Genomic DNA, 17,467 nt, shown 5'->3' with positions numbered 1-17,467 from the left:
AAAGCAATAGATAAGAATCACAGATAGTCTCTTCAAAAGCTTTCCCCCTCCATGTTCACCACCTGCTACATATAAGAAGGTAAATAAGCAATGTCTGTTTTCAGACTAAACAGCCATTAGTCATAATTCCCAAAGAGAAGTTTACTTGTCAGTGCCAAGCACAGCTGGGACTGTATGAACACAGTTGGACAACAAGGCAAACTGTGCTCCAGAGAGATCAAGTGCCAAGAGAGGTTGGACCATGAGTTTCTATCCTTCTGAAAAATGAAGGAAACCAAGCAGCCACCTAATAGCGAACTTTTACTATTTTTGAGGCAGCTTCCCCTCTGTCTGTGACACCACCCATGCACACAGGTATTTCAGAAGACATCACTTTATTATTTGTACAAAACTGTCAGGCCATCTGTGTTGCTGTTAGATCACCTGCTACTCGTAACGCTACCCTGGCCATTCATTTTCACTGTCTTTCACAGGCACCAACTCGTCCCTTCTTTACAAACGTATTCACATCCATTATCTGGTTTTCTCATTTTCCCACTACATTCTCTCTTCTGTTCTCCCCAGCAGGTATGTATTCTGTCAGTCCTGTGCACTCTACACGACTCCAGCATTGGATCAGATGTCTCATCCAAGAACTATAGGGCCTGAAATGGAGCTGGTAGGAGGCAGGTTCAAAAAAGAAAGGAGATGGCAGTTCTTGTGAGGTTAATCTGTGGAACTCATTGCCCAGGGTGTTGCAATGCCAGAAGTTTATACAGTTGAGGTAGAGACAGAAGTTCAAGGAAGAGGGATCAACTGAGGATTCCTAAATACACATGACTGTATTTGGCTCCTGAAATCCCTGCATCACAAATGGCTGGGGGCTGCACTTTTGGTTGCTGTTAGATACTGCACCATATGGACCTCTGGGCAGACTGTACAGCTGGTTTTGATCTCATGCAATATGTAAGACCAAACAGCGGAAGTATCTTATTAAAGTGAAAGAACATTTTTCACACTATGACTGACTCAAAAAGTGTATTTTTAATCTGCAAGATAGGATATTCAATTCATATATAAGAATTAATGCAGTAATGTGTATTGGAAAAATAAACTGTGTTTTGTGTAGGACAGAAATCTCCTTTTGACTAGACGTAAGTATCTTCTAAACATATAAAACCCCATCATTTTTTTTGAAAACTGATGCTTTTCCAAACGTTATAATTAAAATCAGTGAAAAATGTAACATGTAAGGACAAATGGGTAAAGACCATGATATTTTGAAGAGCTCATTTCTGGACTGCTTGGAAATTGCAATAAGTTCTGTATTTAATAATTATTTCAGGAAACTTCATGTTGCTTAGTTATCTCATAGCAAATAATTTTTTCCAGATGCTTTCCATGTCTCTTTATTTCTCCCACTCCCAGTTTGCTTCTTTCTCAAGTTTCTTTCTCTCTTAAAGCAAACATTTGGCTCCAAAAAAAAAAAAATCAAGAAAGAACTGCCAGAAAAATCTGTTCTATGCAGTTTGCACAGTGCCCCTGCTCTCCTTGCAGAAAAACAGTTTTAACTGCTGAGCTGCTGACATTATTTATTTGGATTTATATATACCAACTACACTACAGCTGGATTGAAGATAGGCAAAAATAGGAAGCATCCCACAAAAAGAAAATATGGGTTCATTTCCATAAGTACATGTTTTTTAAAATGCAATAGTACCGTTTGTAATTTTACTCTAAAAGCTTCAGGTACAGCACACCCATATAAGCAGATAAATAAAATATATACAATATCAAACTTATTCTGGACTTTTTTCCTTTTGTAGAAATGTCAAGTATTCACTTCTTTCACGGCAATTTTCACATTTTTCTGACATTTGAATATACAAGTACTTCTCCACCTTTAAAGACCTGAATAGAAAAACTTGAATAAACTGTGCTTCTTATGTTAATAATAGCACTGCGTCTATTTATGACATTGTTTCCATAAAATCCCAGTCACCAGGTCTCTGAGACACTGTAATAATTTGTATTAAAGGTGTCTTAGACTAGAATTGTTCCTGTTAATTTTGCCTACCTAAACATTAACCATGCCATGTAGTAAATTCTAAACAGCATTTCAAGAGACACCATAGCATGTTCTAAAATTAAAAACATCTACAAATCTCGCACCAGGGTAATTTTATTAACCGCTGAACTGTTGCTGTTACTGGGGAAAGTTTGTGGCAATTTGTTAAACAGCAGCCATCAAGAAATATGTAAGAGGGAGAGGAGACTGAGTTATATTCCATGTTTTTATCTTTCTAGATAAACTATGATAAAATTAGCAGCATTTGACCACCATCACCTACCATTCCATCTTGAAGTGAATTTCATACTCTCTTTCTTTAATAGCACTGTATTCATTTTGGCAACTTAGAAGTTGTTGCCTTATTCGGGAAACTTCACTGAAGGATTCTTCAGGGAACTGTTCTGCTTTTTCCAGTTCATGTTGCTGTTGTTCCAGTTCTACACTAAGATGTTTGGCTTCCTGCAACAGCTGGATCTCAGACTCCTGTAAGCTACATTAAATAGAAAGATTTAGAAGTAGGCAATGAGAAACATAAGCTTTGAATTTATACTTGTTTACCTACCTATAATATTTAATTCAAGGTTTGCAAGATGAGATGGGATTAAATCCTGAATAATCTGTTCTGACCTCCTTAGTTGACCCTGCCTTGAACCAGAGACCACCTGAGGTCTGTTCAAACCTGAATTATCCTGTGATGCCATGAGAGCAGTGGAATCTGATGTGAGGGGTCTTTCCTATATACCTAGAGTTGGAGTGGGATTCATATAATCTAATTTTAACCAGATGAAAGATGGTGAGTTAGTCTAATTTATTTGTCTAGCACCATCTAGAACCAGTGAAGAAACAGAACTGAATCAGCTGGGGACGAATAACAGGGAAGTATTCACCAGGAAACAGCCCAGTCTGCACGATATGACACTTTTAAGATCTTAGTAAATACCAGTGCTGACTTGTGTGTTGCTATTGCTGTAGTGATACCAGTATGTGAAGTAACTCATTTAATGATACACAAGCTGCAAATACATTTATGGACTTCTGTGGAAGCTTATTATAAGGCTTGCAGGCATGATCAGCTGTCTGATCTGAGTTGTATCACCAAAGGCTACCTTCACAGAATCAACAAACTAATATTCTGTCAATGTTAGGAAACTGGTATTCATCTTATACTTAGGAACCTATGTGGTGATAGCTGAATAACAGATCTTAAAGGCTGTTAATAAAATACATTTATTATGATGAAAAGTCTCAAGGGGAACTACAGTATGAAAATTCATATACAATGCACAGCACATAAACCAATTATTTATGCTGCAGAAATCATTGTGCATGCCTTATCAATCTTACTACATTATAACTTTTGTATAATGGTATACTAAAGTTATTCACAAATGTTGTGAAAAAATGAAGAACTCCCTCACTTGACTTTTTATTAATAAAAACTACAATGCAATTTAATATTTTTTAAACAAAGGAATTTAGAATCTCTCATACTGAGAAGTTATACATGTATTTTAGCTCAAAGATGACATTTATGGTTTAGCAACAAAAAATTACATATCACACTGAAGCATAGAGTTGAGATGGTAACTATAAAAACACAAAATATACAACAGACTATACTGCATAATCATAGCCGAAATAATATAGTAAAAAAAATTTTGGTTTGTGTAACATTTCTGCTTAAATAACCACTTCCTTTTTTAATCCAGAAAATAAGAAAACCACAGATTTCAACAGGAAACAAGAGTGTGCCTTTATCACGAACAAATAACTTTATGTCTCATACATTTATTTACATAGTAACTTTTCAAGGGAAAAATAAATTGACTTTCTGACAGAAGATCCCATATAATATCTAAATCTTCTTTAAGTCCAATGGAATGTATGCTGGTTTAGGAGAAAATATAATTGGTTGCAATAATACACATTCATTTCAAACATAATTGTTATATAAAACATAAATCATACATAAAATTACATAAAACCATAAGTTCTTCCATAAAACCAAAAATCTTAGTATTGATTTTTTCAAGACAATAAAACCATAAAAATAGAAACAAGAACTGAGTGTTGGATCTAGACCAGATCTTGCTCACCAGATCTTGCCAAGGGTGTTTTTTCGTGTGAAGATTTAAATTTAGTTGAAGACAATGAAGAAATAACTGGACATCTACACAATGTACACATCTAGAATCATAGGAGTGCAAAAGTATGCTTGCCAAGTGTGATGTGGCAGCTTTTGGAATTTGTGAGTTGATTAATAATTTAACATAGGCTTAAGAAGGTAAGACTCCCAAACTGTCAATGAACTATCATTATTAGCTGACTTACGTACAGCTTGGTGTATCAGAATATTCATATTAGGTTCCTAAATCGAGATAATAAACCCAAAAATTTACAATTGAGAACCATGATTGTGTGACCAAATGGGTTTTCAGGGGCCAAATATGAGCTCAGGCACATCAGCCTTAGCTGCGGCCTCACTGCAAAGTGGATGGGTGAGACAGCACCAGAATGGGATGACAGCCTGTTCCCAGAATTTCATCTGTGCAGCAAACATAAATTCAAAAGCACAGAACACTGAAGAAATGTATCAAAGATGTTCTCTCCCAGGCGACACGTCCCAGCTTTTCAGAATGCCAAATTGTGCGAACTGAAACCAAGAAACACAAACCTGGCACTGGGCTATGAGCATGATCTCCTCCAGCGAGTACCGGAGCAGGGCAGACTCACAACTACTACACCTAACTTCAGAGTTTCATCTATACTTTGAAGTTTAAGGTTCTAACCTTCTAAACTTATTAGCAGTGCTGTCTAATGTGACTGTCAATACTCTCTGAGGGTAAAATTCACACCTATTTGAATGTGCCAGAGTCTCATTATCCTTCTTAGAAATGAGCCTTTAGCTTCTTCAGTTGCTCTCTATGATGTTAGCTCAGCAGGGCAGAGTCTTTTCATGTGTTACAATTCTGGCCAGATGATCTTTAAATATATCTTTATTGAAAACTTGTATATTGCCTTTTGCAGTTTGTCCTTCCCTCCAATGCCATTATTATTATGTTTATATTAGAAACAAATATGTTATTCAAACAAGTATTTAAGCATCCCAAATTACCTTGAAACCTCCTATTAAATCATATTGTTTTTCAACCTAGTGTTGTTGCTTCCTCTTTATGAACAATAACTGTAAGAAAGCCTTAAATGATGATTATGCTTCAGCATCAGCAGAAAATTATTCTAAATATGTAATGCTTTGGCTACTTAATCAAAGTTTAAAAAAGGAATACTGTACCTTATCACAGTCTTATGCAGCAGAGTGTACTTTCCCTTCAATTCAGCTGCCCTGGTGCTTGTGATTTTTCCCGCAGAAAATAGCTATGGAAGGGAAACAGACAGTTAGGAAATCTCCTAAGCAAATTTTTATACCTATAATTGGCAGCTTTTTAGTTTACACAGTCTTTGCTAACATACCAAATCAAATCTGTTCTCCCAGGTAACTGCTGACAGGACAAGAGGAAATGACCTCAAGTTGCACCAGGGTAGGTTTAGATTGGATATTAGGAAAAAATTATTCAATGAAAGGGTTGTCAGGCATTGCAACAGGCTGCCCAGGGAAGTGGTGAGTCACCATCCCTGGATGTGTTCAAGAAGCGTGTAGACCTGGCATGTAGTGTTGGGTTGATGGTTGGACTGGATTATCTTATAGGTCTTTTCCAAATTTAGTGATGCTGTGTTGTTCTGTGTTAAATACACAATCAAATCAAAAACACAGATGAAAAAAAAGCTTATTTACATAATAATTCAAAGCATAAATATAAGAATACAAAGAATATGTCTGTCACAACTACAGTGCTACCCGTGCCACCATTTCTCCTCTGATTTTCTGCCTGTATTTCATGATAATTCTGTCTTGACTTCAAACTCAGGCTCTCTGTGTTCCACCCTGCTTACCTGGTTCAGTTTTGGTATATACCAGCTGGCCCAAACAGGTGAAACTGGGGCTTAAAGTCTGGTTTGGGCTCAAGTGTTGTGTCCACAAGCAATATGGTTGCAAAAAAGAGGAGCTGGGCTCAAGCTAGATGATCCCCAGGCAACTAAACATGCCGCCTTACATGCCTGTGCAGGCCTTCAGCAACACCAAGAACAAACTATTCCACGTATTTAGTACTAAAACACCTGCACATGTGTGATGCAGTGTACTCATCTCTTAGGTGATTCCTCAGGTGTCTCGAGGGCAGTAATTTAGGCAAATGGGCCAGTCCTCTTTAATATAAATAGGAAATAGGACTAGGAGCCGAATTTTGGCACAGGGAATTATCACAGCAGCAATATGATAGTACATCCTGGGATATTCCTTTAGAAAACATTTTCTACCCCTTTTTGGTTACAGGTAAGGACAACCAGGTTAAATCCAGGTAAAAAATGTAAGGTGATCTGGCTCTATAAAAGTCCATAGCTAGCCTCTTAGGCAGCAAGTCAAATCTGGAACTTTTATGGGAACCTGCTAAGAAATGTGGTTGTGCAGATCTCCTGAAATAAGAAATAAAATTACTACAGCAACAGGAAAATCCCAGAAGTCATACTTCAAACCTTATGTTTGACAAGGCCTCTAGAGAAAGGGCTTTTCCTAAGCTGAAATGAGGACCATTTAAGAAATTGATATGTGTGCTATTATGTAGATGCCCCTTTCTTGAATATTCAGGACAAACCATCCACAACCAATCCTATGGACAAGAAGCAGAACCCAAATGAATATGCCTATTTGTAGATAGCTGTTTATGTATTTTTTTTAAGATCTGTTGCAAAATATTTCATGGTGGAAAAGGCAATCTTTGCTGTCTGCAACCCTGAGAAAGGAAAGCAGGTCTGTCTTTCATTTGTTTGCCTGAGATTAAAGATAAGCAGCTCTCAAGTATTTATTTTGGCATCCTCTATGATCCAAAGATACCATTCACTTAAGTTCACAATACTACCTAGCTAATACTCTTTTCTGTGAGAAAGAAAATATTTCCCTGTCTCAACCCATCTGTTTCTTAATCTCATATGTAGGTACAGTTGTCCTATTTGGGTGGTACCTCACTGTTGTCCTCTCGCCATGCTCTGCTGATGTATACCTGAGTTCCAGTTTTTCTTCCTGCTTAGCTTCTCACTGCAGAACTAGGCCATGTTTGAGAATGTTTCTGCAGAAATAAACTTACTCGTCCTCGTGGCTATGTCTTCTCCTTTATATCCATAAGCTTTTTACACATTTTACACTTTCAGTTCAGAGCCAAGAGCTCTATTCCCATAAGGCTGTTCCTATACAATGCGAAGACGGATAGCTTTGAGGACTACGTAAGACAGACTGTATGGATAGCATAACCAGCATGTCAAAGCAGGTGAGACCTCTGAGAACACTACCATCAGCAGATAGTTTCCATTACCACACCTTTATTTGGAGAAACCTCAGAGAGTCAGTGCTGGGCTATCCTGATGCCAGGATTTGTTAGTAAAGCCCAGCACACTGTTTACTCCAAGATTCTTGGGAAGACAAAAGGGAAAGGGCCTTCAGTTCAATGGCAAATTACAGCAACTATTATAATAATTTTTCCTGTATAGTTTCTCCTCAGAATAATTTATACTTCATTCCATTGCATAGATACAAGCACTTTTAGCCTTCTTGGCTTGTAATCACAGACCTTGCTTATCACCTGTCTGTGGAGATATGCTTCTGCCTCTGGCATTCCTTTCCAGCTCACCTCCTCATGTATTTTTTAATATATTTTTGTTTACAAGGACAAAAATCTTATGGTGGAGAACAATACTAGCTACTAAGTTTCCCTTAAGCCATCAAAACAGCATTTTGAAAACTGTAATTTAAGGGCAACAATCCAGAACAAATATTTACTCATGAGGATAATTTTTCACTTATATAAACCAACTTAAATGGGGATACTTGGAATGGTGAGCATTATTTCCTTAACTAACGGCTGAAACGATGAGTCTTACCATACAGTCTTCAAATCAAACCATAAAGTAATTCACCTTTTGCTTTTTTCATTTACCACCATTTGGATTTAGAAGAAGCTGTTGGAATCAGAAATGTAATCTTGCCCCTGATTTTATGTGTCTGTGCTTACAATGGATTTTGTCCTGAATGTAATAGCATTCTGGGTCTATTCATGCTTTTTAAAAATACCTGGTATAGCTAATACAATTATCAACAGTAAAAAACGAATTAGTCTGATTTAGCTGAAATTTAAGGCTCTGAACTGCAGTCACTGTAAGAAATACATTGTAGGCAATGCCTTGAGTCCTAATATGCTCTTATCTGCCTGTTCATATAGTGTAATTAGTCCTCCTTCCATAGGCTCACAGACTTACTCTATTCTGAAACCAAGGAAATAGACAGTATTTCAAATAGGACCTATAAAGCACTACAGTGTATTATAATGTGTATTCCTAAGTCAGAAGACTTACACTGGTGTAAACCTTAAAGCATCAACCAGGAACATTAAACCCATATATTGAATTTCTGGATGCTAGTCACCTCTCTAAACTACAGATTTTACATTTGGATCTCAGGTTTAACTGAGATGTATATAAAAACGTTGTAACCAGATGCCATAACATAAAACATTCATAGAGTTTTATTACTCAAGTTCAGTATTATGTTTCTTTTTTAAAAATATCACAAGCTAAATTGGAACTGGAATTCATAAATATTTATTTTTACCTCTATTTCTGAATGTTCACAATAGATGAGTCACATTTTCCTCTGAGATTCTGTCTGATTTGAATTAGGTTCATCTTTGTCTTTACTATAATAAAAGGCATGTTTTAACACAGAATAAGTAACAAATTCATTCTTAAATTGTACTAGAGACAAAGGTTAATTTTATTCCACTATAGCTAGATGAAGTTGGCTATGGGCACAGGTACTGTTCTTTCCTAGCTGTGTCATGGTAAAAATTACATACTACTAATGTATGTTGAGAACACAAATACATATAAATCCTGAATATATGCACAGTTTATTTCATTAACCTTCCCCTTCAGACAGATTCTAAAGGTCCTACTCCATTTGATTTGATCAGTAAGAACTGAGACACATGATCTGCAACAGTAAATTAAGAATATCTCAGCTGCATAATTAAAATCTGGATCTGACATTGATTGGATTATCTTACTTTGTAAAAATCTTTGTGTCTATTATATCTAACAGTGATTAAATAAAATGTATATATTGTTCACAACATACAGAGAGCGCTAACATCATGTGTAAATGCTGGGAGATTCCTATGAGGTCTAGTGCTGAAGTCTTGCAAAGACTACTCAAAAAAAACCCCAAATCCAAAACCAAGCCTCAAAATGACCCATCTTGCACATGTAACATAAGACTCTGCTGATTAATTTGAAGTACTATATTTCCTAACAATTGCAACATGGAAATGGAATGTAAGAAATAGACAATATTACTAAATTGTTTTATGAGTCTGTTACAGACCACTCAACCAGAATGAAAAGACAGATGAAATACTCTATAAGCAGCTGGGAGAAGTCTCATGATCACCAGCCCTTGTTCTCATGGAGAACTTCAATTTACCAGATGTCTGCTGGAAGTACAATACAGCAGAGAGGAAACAGCCTTGGAGCTTCCTGGGGTGTGTGGAAGATCATTTCCTGACAGAGCTGGTGAGGGAGTCAGCTAGGGATGACATGCACTGGACTGGTTGTTTGTGAACAGAGAAGGACTTGGGGGTGATGTGACGGTTGAGGTTCTTTTGGGCACAGTGATCACTAAACAGTGGAGCTTTCGATTCCTGGAGAACTAAGGGGTGAGGTCAGCAGAACCTCTACCTTGGAATTCCTGAAGGCAGACTTTGGCCTGTTTAGGACACTGGTTGACAGAGTTCCTTGGGAGGCAGTCCTGAAGGGCAAAGGAGCCTTGGAAGGCTTCGCTTTCTTCAAGAAGGAAATCTTAAAGGCACAGGAGCAAGGATGTCCCCATGTGCTGAAAGACAAGTTGGCAGGGAAGAAGACTGGCCTGGCTGAACAGAGAGCTTTGGCTGGAACTCAGGGAAAAAAAGAAGAGTTTATGAGCCCCAGAAGAAGGGGCAAACAACTCAAGAGGACTGCAAGGATGTTGTGAAGGGAGAAAATTAGAAGAGCCAATGCCCAGCTAGAACTTAATCTGGTCTCTGCCGTAAAAGACAACAAAAAATGTTTCTATAAATACATTTGCAACAAAAGGAGGGCTAAGGGTAATCTCCATCCTTTAATGGATGAGGGGGGAAACAGTAAAACAAAGGATGAGGAAAAGGCTGAGGTACTTAATTCTTTCTTTGCTTCAGCCTTTAAGAGTAAGACTAGTTCTTCTCCAGGTACCCAGCCCCCTGGGCTGGAAGACAGGGACAAGGAGCAGAATGAAGCCCCCATAATCCAAGGAGAAGTGGTTAGCAACCTGTGATGCCATTTAGATACCCAGAAGTCTATAGGGCCAGATGAGATCCACCCAAGGGTACTGAGAGAACTGGCTGAAGTGCTCACCAAGCCACTTTCCATCACTTATCAGCTGTGCTGGCTAATCGGGGAGGTCCCAGTTGACTGGAAGTTAGCAAATCTGACATCCATCTACAAGAAGGGCCAGAAGGAGAGTGTCTCATTCCATGGTACATCAGGCTGAGTGCACAGTAAACAGTTCTTTGGCAGGAAGTGGCCTGTGGGGGTCATTAAGACTTGGGCTAGCTTGATAGCTGAGTCCTTAGCTCCTTTGTTAGCTCTTGGGGCAGTTGTTAGCAATGGGGCAGGTTCATTTGTTAGTGGGCTGGGAAGGTCGGGTGGCTTTTTCCCAGTCGTGTTGTTGTTCTGGGCTTTGGCTCTGCAGGCTCTTAGGCTCGCAGTCTGCTTATCGAGACCTGATTGTGTGTCAGTCAGTGAGTGGTGAGCAATTGTATTGTATGTTCTATTCTCTATTATTTTAATCAGTTATTAATAGTAGCATTGTTAGTATTAGTAGTATTGCTATAATTTTAATTTATAGTCAATTATTAAATAGTTCTTATCTCAACTTTGCAAGCTTCCTTGTCTTTTCCTCTGACTCTCCTCCTCCACTTGGGTGGGGAGGAAAGGGGGGAGGTGAGTGAGCAACTGAGTGGTATTTACTGCACACCCAGGTTAAACCACGACAGAGTGTTGATCTGCCTGAGGGTAGGAAGGGTCTACAGAGGGATCTAGACAGGCTGGATCCATGGGCCGAGGCCAACTGTGTGAGGTTCAACAAGGCCAAGTGCCACGTCCTGCACTTGGGTCACAACAACCCCCTGCAACGCTACAGGCTTGGGGACAGGTGGCTGGAAAGCTGCTCAGTGGAAAAGGACCTGGGGGTGTTGGTCAACAGCCGGCTGAATATGAGCCAGCAGTGTGCCCAGGTGGCCAAGAAGGCCAGTGGCATCCTGGCCTGTACCAGGAACAGTGTGGCCAGCAGGACCAGGGCAGTGATTGTCCCCCTGTACTGGGCACTGGTGAGGCCACACCTCGAATCCTGTGTTCAGTTTTGGGCCCCTCACTACAAGGACACTGGAGCGTGTCCAGAGAAGGGCAACGGAGCTGGGGAAGGGTCTGGAGCACAATCCTGTGAGGAGCAGCTGAGGGAACTGGGGTGTTTATCCTGGAGAAGAGGAGGCTCAGGGGAGACCTTATGGCTCTCTACAGCTACCTGAAAGGAGGGTGCAGAGAGATGGGGGTTGGTCTCTTCTCCCAGGTGACAAGCGATGGGACAAGAGGAAACAGACTCCAGTTGCACCAGGGGTAGTTTAGATCGGATATTAGGAAAAATTTCTTCACTGAAAGAGTTGTCAAGCATTGGAACACACTGCCCAGGGAAGGGATTGTGTCACCATGTTGCAAAGGGTGAGTGGTTTATGCCACTTAAAAGATCAGCATCCCAAATATTAGGGGAAAAACTATTTTAGTATGGATTTGTGCAAAGAGCTAGAACAGAATTTGATGGCAAGGTCCACTCTACTACTTATTCGACATGAAAAAGCATACAAAGGCAAGATCAAATTAGCAATGGATTAAAAAATAATTAAAATTATTTAGAGTTACAGTAATCAAGTCAGAATTGGATTGCTGCAATATGGATGAAGGAGATGGGGAAAGGAAATTCCTCCCACTGGGTCACAAGGTTCAGAGTGGACCCCCTTGCTTTCTAAAGTTCTCTAAGAGAAGTGTAGGTGCGGCTGAACCCACTCCTAGTCCCAGACCTGGTGAACGGTTTATGTCCAAGGAATTAGGGAGAGGAATTGCAGTGTGATGGGTTTTGTCCTTTATGCAAAACTTTGGGATAGCAGCAGTTCAAAGTTCATTTACACTATTCAGGTTTATCACACAATTAGATTGTACAATTCCCCAGCAAAACTAAATTATTTATGAATCAGCAGAGTAACCTAACTGAAGACTTAACAGAGTTACTGACATGAAGTTGCATGCATACACTCACACAGACAGATGTATACATAGACATACATATACCTAAGTACCTGTTAAAACTTCCCCTTGAGTTCTGTGAAAATATTCACGTAGGATACCAGTGCATCTCTCACCAGTCGAAGGGTTAAGCCTCAAGAAGGTTTTCAGCCCGAGTTGCGAAGTCCTCTGATTTCACCAACTCAAGGGTTTGTGAACTCCAAGAGGCATCCCTCTCAGAGGGAGATACTGGGCACAGCCCACTGCAGTCCAGGAGAGCTCACAGGGTCTTTCTTGGAACTGCTGCTTATAGAGTCGCAAGATAATTGACTTTAGGCATCAGTAACTTTCCACTTTGGCCACAACTCGGGTTGGTAATTACTATAAACATCAGTAATTGACTTGCCCACATCTCAGGGTTGTCAAGGAATGATTAGTTATTCCATTCTTATCTCCTTGTGGCCAGGTGGTTGAATTCCTGGTAAGCACCTTGTTTAGGCAACTGAGCTCTTGGCACAGTCTGTCCTGTTCTCCACCTTAGCAACACAGGAGTGCTTGATACGGTCAAGGGACACTTAACCACCAAACTCGCTCCACAATGGCTCAGGCTGTATGGGAATCTTTGGGCCATAGTTCAGTCCAGGAACTGGGGGAATGGGGAGTGGAATGCACCACCACACACCATCTCTCGAGTTATTTAAAAGACATGTAGATGTGGTGCTCAGGGACATGGTTTACTGGTAGATTTGACAGTGTTAGGTTTACAGATGGACTCAATGATCTGAAAGGTCTTTTCCAACTTAAATGATTCTATGATTATTGGTAATAACACTCAAGTTTCAGCAACATATGCTTAAATAAGCTCTAGGATAATTCAAAAAACAGTATACTTTGGCAGCAGTGACTGTAATGAATATTAGACCTTCCAGATTTCAACCTTAGGCAAGTAAGCTTACAAGTTAGGTCAAAAAAAGTCATCATTCAAGATGAAACACACAAATAAAACAACTTTTGATAAAATAGCCAACAGTATTTACATATGCAAATACATACACAAACATAACATTTCTAAATGAAGGCTCGTGCTAATTGTCTTCTGGCCTGTTGGATCTGTGTAAGCCACATTTCTATAAAAAAAGCTGTGTAAAAGACTAAGTTTAAGAAAGGAGTTACATTTCATTCCTCATCCTTCCCTCCAAAATGCACTCACAGTACATTTTATTGCTTGTAAACTCTCACATTGCTGGGGTAAGTAAAATGGTGGTTTTCCTTGGTTCAACTAATTATGTTGCTACACTAAAAAGGCCAAGAATAAGTGAAAAAATGGACTAGTGATGAAAAAAAATGAGCTTGTGAATGGCAACTGAGGACGTCTTTTTTCAGTTCTGTATTAATCATAATTCCTTGAAAAGAAATTAGATAATTTTGTGATCTCAAAACTGGAGTTTGGAATATAGTTGGGTAAACAGGAAATATTCTTGAACTGTTGAGTCTTTCCATGTCAGCTGTAGTTAACTGTATTTTGCTTTCCTCAGTTTTTCTTTCTTGTTATACAATGAACTGGGACCCCGCACATTTTTAAACACACCCAAACTTGATAGATCATGTGGATAAACTAAAATTAATTTTCCTTATCTAAAAGGAGAATTATTGGAAAGTTGGATGAGGATTTGGTTGCTAACGGATAGTTGCTTGGCAACTTCTTGCTTTCTTTTTCCCTGTACTCCCATAAATGTAATTACATAAAAAGTAGGGAGGTATGTATTTTATTACTGGATCTACTCATATATTTCCCTTTTAATTTGCATTTTCTGTTATGTTTATTTCATCCTATTAAGTTACCCTTTCTTTTACTTTACACTTATCTTTAACTGATTAACATGAGTGTAATTTCCTAACTTTGTTATATTTTTTTATGTTACCTCGCTATCTGAAGCTTGCCTATTCTACCAGAAAAACAGAACATAAAAACCCAAAAGCCAAATTCCAAACCAAATTATGTTCCTTCAATCAGTGAAAAGTCCCATGCAATAAGAGTACTGCATAATCCTGTCCTATGATAAAGACTGTGGAGGAAGATTTTGCTGAAAAGGGGAAAGGGAAGGGCATATCCTTCATAGTTTTCTAGCAGGAAAAGGTGGATTTTCTGACTCTGGGCAGGAACCTTTTAACCCCACGAGAAAAACAGAAGAATACTTATGCTCAGATAGCTGTTCCATACAATGCATAACTTTTCTCTACATCCGTACCAATAATAAGTTCATATTTGCTTGCTACTAACAGCTCATCATCAGAGTTCTCTTCCAAATGTTTTGAAGAAAATTCCAAGGAAAAGTGAACACAATCTGAGGCTACAGACAATCTTTACAGGATCTGAGGGAGCTTTTGTACATCCTTCCAGCTTGACTTCATGTCCACTAGCCCCTAGATGAGGGACTACAGTAATTTCTCTGGGGCTAGAAGATGGATGTAGATGAGATGTTGGTAAGAAAAAGATGTTAGAATATGAAGGAGAATTAAAACCACAGAAGGGAGACGACACACCTGATAAATAAGATACGCTTCCATGTGAGCAAAACTAATGAAATCTGGCCCTAACTACATCAACACCTCCTCACCCCCCACATTCCGTGCAGTAGGTTTTTACATTCTCCTTTTTAACGTTATATTCAATCCTTTCTAATAGTCACCTCAAAGCAATACACCAAGGAACTCATCTGGAATTTCAAAACAAGTTTTCTGTAACTCAGATGTGATATAAATAACTCTAAGAACTTTGGCATTCCCTCTTTTGAATTTCAAGGCTTTTTAGGCTTCTTTTGGGACTCTCCAGAAATGAGTAAAACTAAGCCAAATTTTAAACATGAAAAGATGATGCAATCTAAACATTTGTCTAATTCCTCACACTCTTTTGATAAAAAAATATCAAGAAAAGCATGGAGGATAAATATAGCCACCATGGAGAAAATACTGATTAAGATTAATTACTCATAATCATTCTGAAAGTGAAACTTTTGAAGGCTTCCCAGGAAAGAATTAATTTCAAAAGTCCCTAGAATCTCTGCATTTCCGAGAAATGATGGAGCTAACACATGTTTCTAATTATGTTTGCAGATACTGCAAAATAACTAAAACGTATTCTAAGCCCAAATGGAATAGTAACACTTTCCACCCCTTCATTCTAAGCTGTAGGTTTTCTAATTATAACAGGACATTGTGACTACAATTAATGTTATTTTAACACCTAGAATAATCCAACATTTTATATTAATGTTGTTTATTTCAAACATCTGAAAGGTCTCGTCAAACAACTCTTTTGCCTCATAACAGGAGACAATGGAAAAATATCAAGAGATTAATATATTCTATAGTTTGTATATACTCAGGATTTCAGTATAGTGTTAGCCACTTGGCAAATGGCTCTTCTAGCCAGCCTGCTATGTGAGGTTTAGAATTTTCTTTGTTTATTTCAAGAGCTTTCCATACCTCTTTTGGATAATATTTAAATGTTTAACCACTCAGGGAAGAAAAAGGATAAATGTTCCTCTTTGAATAGAAAGCTCTATATCCTGTCGAAACCCTGAATCCACACTGTTTGCACATTTAACACACAGCTCAAGTGTTTCTTGAGTCTGGGGAGAAGGCAACACCATCTACAATTTACTTTTCAAGAGTTATGTCTGCATTGCAGTGGGGCAACAGGTATAAGCAAGCTGAAGCTCTGCTACGACTCCTGCATTTCTATCCATATTGCTGGCTATCAGTCTCCCCAGAATCCATTTTGTCCATTAGGAGAGGTGAGCTAAGGATATCTGCTGGTTAAACTGGCTCAGACTAAGCACCAGATGTTTAGATGACCTAAATTCTGGTTTTAATGTAAAATGTTACATCACAATTTACATATGTCCAGTAAAGATCATCATTTTTTTTATTCATCAGCATCACTAATTTTTCAATATGTCTCAAATATTCATACAGAGTTATAGGAGACTAACACTAAAATTATCTAGAATCATAGAATGGTTTGGGTTGGAAGGGGCTTTAAAGACCATCTAGTTCCAACCCCCCTGCCACGGGCAGGGACACCTTCCACTAGACCAGGTTGCTCAAAGCTTCATCCAGCCTGGCCTTGAACACTTCCAGGGATGGGGCATCCACAGCTTCTCTGGGCAACCTGTTCCAGTGCCTCACCACCCTCTCCGGGAAGAATTTCTTCCTGATATCTAATCTAAATCTATCCACTTACAATTTAAACCCATTACCCCTTGTCCTATCACTGGATGCCCTTGTAAAAAGTCCCCCCCAGCTTCCTTGTAGGGAGGGTGCTATAAGGCCTCCTCGGAGCCTTCTCTTCTCCAGGCGGAACAAGCCCAACTCTCTCAGCCTGTCCCCATAGCAGAGGTGCTCCAGCCCTCTGAGCATCTTCGTGGCCTCCCCTGGACTCGCTCAAACTGGTCAATATCCTTCTGATGTTGAGTGCCCCACAGCTGGATGCAGTATTCCAGGTGGGGTCTCAAAAAGAGAATCCTAAACCAAAATTTGTTTCTAGCGTGAAATTTTGGTACATATTCCACACTGGGGGAAAAACTGAAGATGAATCCAATTACTCTTCATCCTTTCTCTCAGCCAAAACATATCACAGAATCACTGGTCTATGAAACACATCAAAGATATTACTGTGACAGTTGAATCCCACACATCCCACCTCTGCCACCAAAATGGTTTATGTAAATGAGTCCAGAAGTGCTTGAGGTTTGTCCATAACAATAATTTGAAATTCTTGCACAAACCTGAATGCTTTGCAGGAACAAACATCTCCTGCTGCAGGAGACGTTAACTCCAAGGACAAAGCCAGAAATCAAACAGATGGCAAGCTGTCACGTGTTAAATTACCATAGACACTGGTTAAATTAACATCTGCCTACAGTCTTAACTTGGTTGTTTTCTATCTGACCTACATTGCAGGAT

The 17,467-nt window shown here is 38.9% G+C and overlaps 1 protein-coding gene across 1 annotated transcript in view; it reads right to left on the bottom strand.

The window, feature by feature from the left end:
• Nucleotides 1–17,467, bottom strand: part of CCDC146 (coiled-coil domain containing 146) — a gene marked incomplete at its 5' end in the record, with an annotated part of 66,709 nt that overhangs the window by 31,523 nt on the left and 17,719 nt on the right. The window contains 2 exons of the mRNA XM_010156170.1: nucleotides 2,331–2,540; nucleotides 5,343–5,425. Of these exons, the coding sequence (XP_010154472.1) occupies nucleotides 2,331–2,540; nucleotides 5,343–5,425 (293 nt within the window). The remainder of the gene's footprint in view (nucleotides 1–2,330; nucleotides 2,541–5,342; nucleotides 5,426–17,467) is intronic.

The sequence above is a fragment of the Eurypyga helias genome, unplaced genomic scaffold (genome assembly GCF_000690775.1).
Source record: "Eurypyga helias isolate BGI_N326 unplaced genomic scaffold, ASM69077v1 scaffold11427, whole genome shotgun sequence".
NCBI lineage: Eukaryota > Metazoa > Chordata > Aves > Eurypygiformes > Eurypygidae > Eurypyga > Eurypyga helias.
Note: the sequence above shows the minus strand (reverse complement) of the source record. Positions and strands in the feature narration are given on the sequence as shown.